This window comes from Pyxicephalus adspersus, chromosome 6, assembly GCF_032062135.1.
Source record: "Pyxicephalus adspersus chromosome 6, UCB_Pads_2.0, whole genome shotgun sequence".
Lineage (NCBI taxonomy): Eukaryota > Metazoa > Chordata > Amphibia > Anura > Pyxicephalidae > Pyxicephalus > Pyxicephalus adspersus.
In genome coordinates this window covers 688,940-691,537 of record NC_092863.1, presented here as the reverse complement: position 1 = coordinate 691,537, position 2,598 = coordinate 688,940, and the positions used below count along the sequence as shown (strand labels likewise).

The window sequence follows — 2,598 nt, the reverse complement described above, 5'->3', positions numbered from 1 at the left end:
GCAGAGTATTTCAGGAGAGGAGAGTTATAGAGCAGAGTCCTCCAGGATTCAGGAAGGTCACTGTGAAGTTGCTGTACACGGTTATATTGTCCATGGCTGTCGTCCTCTCCTGTATGGTGTGTAGGGATTTCCTTGTACCTGGGAATGGCTCTGATAAGTCTCTTCTCCTCCAGGTGGTCTGTGATCTTCAGGCCTCCATCACTTCCCTGCGGGAGGAAAACAGCCGTCAGCAGCTCAGTATGGAGAAGAGGTTGCAGGAAGCTGCCCAGAATTATGAAGAGGAGAGGAGAAGGTTAATCAAAGAGAATGATAAAGCAATGAAGGTAATCATGCCATGTATTGGATGTAATGATTGTCACCCCCGATGTGTTAAGGAAATAATTGCTGAGCATTTCTGAAAGGAAGATATCAATTCTAATAATCAATATTTGTCAATATCCATGGCCATTATCTCTGACCTCATTATCTGAAAACAAGTCTGGGTGTTTATATCAAGGCATATCAGAACATTTTATTAGGAAAATATTACATCATTATATCATGAGCACCAAAGAGCAATAATGGAATAACGTATAATAAACACAAACCATGAACAGCAATATTTACAAGCTGATAAACTCTTCAATTGTTTTTCACATCAGAGACATTCCATACTGACGACTTTCTTTCTGCCGTAACAGGAGGAGTTGTTTGAGATACTTGCACATTCAGGCTGCCTTACTGTGTGGCCCCTCGTAGACTCAGGCAGACGTCATCAATCAGGGGGACTGGTTACCATTGCCATCATTTATGGTGGAGGGGTGCCAGAGTCTGCGAGTTCCCACCACTAACCATCCGTCCCATCCCAACCACAACACTCAATTTACACTGCTCTCCCTTCATTAATAGCCATAACTCCTCCATTTATCAGAAGCCCCGACGCCAGTAATCCGCCCGAAGTGTTGTGACAGAGCATTACTAAATATGGGGCCCAAAAGTGCTGCAACTTTCTGGAGTTTTTTAAATGCAGGTTCAGAACAGCTGCAGGTTATCAACCCTGAAAACAGACAATTGCTTGCTTCTAGTTTTGGACTGAATGGAATATTTGTATAGCACCATAAAAGATGTTTGCACAAAACCATTCATTTGTTTAGCGGCCGTTTATTGAGGCCCGCTCATTTTTTAGAATTCTACACCACTGATGACAAGTTACCTGTGTAGGTGTTATTGATTATTGATTGTTGTACGGAGACATTGGTCTGTAGGGATCATTGTCAGCGGCTGAAGATTAAGTCATATCTCTTCTGTCCACCATGACTGTGCTCCCAGCAGCCGGTCATAGGACATTAGTTTCATGGTTCAGCAAGATGTGGAATAAATTCTGCAAACTAAATCCTCAGATAACAAGGCCCGGTTCTGAATGCCCCATGGTTTGCTGTGCGCAGGTTGTGTCCTTGCCATCCATAGATCTTCTAGCATAGTTACTCCAACATTTCCCCTGACCATAACAAGAGGCAACACAATTCTGTTGTGGACAGAATTAACTTTTCTAGGACTGACATTGTTCCAAAAATACTCCGTCCTCACACGACCCATGGCTGAGGTTTCCATGTTTATGTTTTCAGCCGTCGCAGTAGCTCAGTTTGCCCATTGTGCCCTACAATTATGGAGAAGCTTCTATGAATCTGATGCCTATCAGCAGGTTATAATTGCCATCTTACCTTAAAATGTCAATCACATGGGCCTCAGAGTCTCCATCTACCGGGGGCCGAGGGCCGCCCCTTTATGTGCCCGCCAGTGTGGAGATGGGAAACGATTGTGGAAGTGGAGATTAGAAGGTTGGTGGGGGATGTGGTCAGCTGGCGGCTCCAAATGTTGTGTCTGTATTGCCGTCACTTCTATCCCCTGCCATTCTTCTAGCTCTCTGATTTCCAGGGACTTTCATAGCTCCCGCTATGTTAGTAATTCCGGCTAAATGTACTCGCTTTGTTTGGGTTTATATATATATTATATTATATTATATTACTTCCTGTTTCCTTTATGAATGCGTTCTCTGCATGTTCCTATTATGGCTGAGTGCAATCTGTATCACCTATTCTACCTTCCCATTCTCATTTTCTCCTGGTGTCACAAGGACAGGAAGTGATAAGAAATCAGCATTTCGAGCTGTTACCAGAACAGGAATATAGGGGAAAACTATTTATGGGGACACTTCCAGTGACAACTGCCTAGGAAGGAAGTTTCCTCTTTCTTATCATTTTTTCCTTATGGCTGTACATATAGTTTATAGATAATGATTCCATATTGAGACAGAATTTATAGAGCAATGTCTTTTCATGTCTCACACTTCAGGAATCAATCCATAGATGGTTGTGTGGCCAGAATGCCCCTTTAAATGCCAAGTTCAACATGACTTTCCAAAATTGAAATGATCTTAGTCATTCTTTTGTGTTGCACTAATGAAGGAGGAAATAATGCAAGGATGATATAATGTATTTGATACAAGTTACTCATCATTCGTGTTCCTGGAAATTGAATATATCCGAAGCACATCAAACGCCCATTTCTCTTTAATCCGCAGAGGGAAAACATGACCTATCTCCAACCCCCCCCCCCCCC

General features: G+C 42.7%; 1 protein-coding gene across 1 annotated transcript in view; it reads left to right on the top strand.

Annotated features, from left to right (window-relative positions):
• CEP112 (centrosomal protein 112) overlaps positions 1-2,598 on the top strand; it is a 97,315-nt gene that overhangs the window by 87,258 nt on the left and 7,459 nt on the right. Inside the window, exon 21 of the mRNA XM_072414077.1 lies at positions 174-323. Within this exon, the coding sequence (XP_072270178.1) occupies positions 174-323 (150 nt within the window). The remainder of the gene's footprint in view (positions 1-173; positions 324-2,598) is intronic.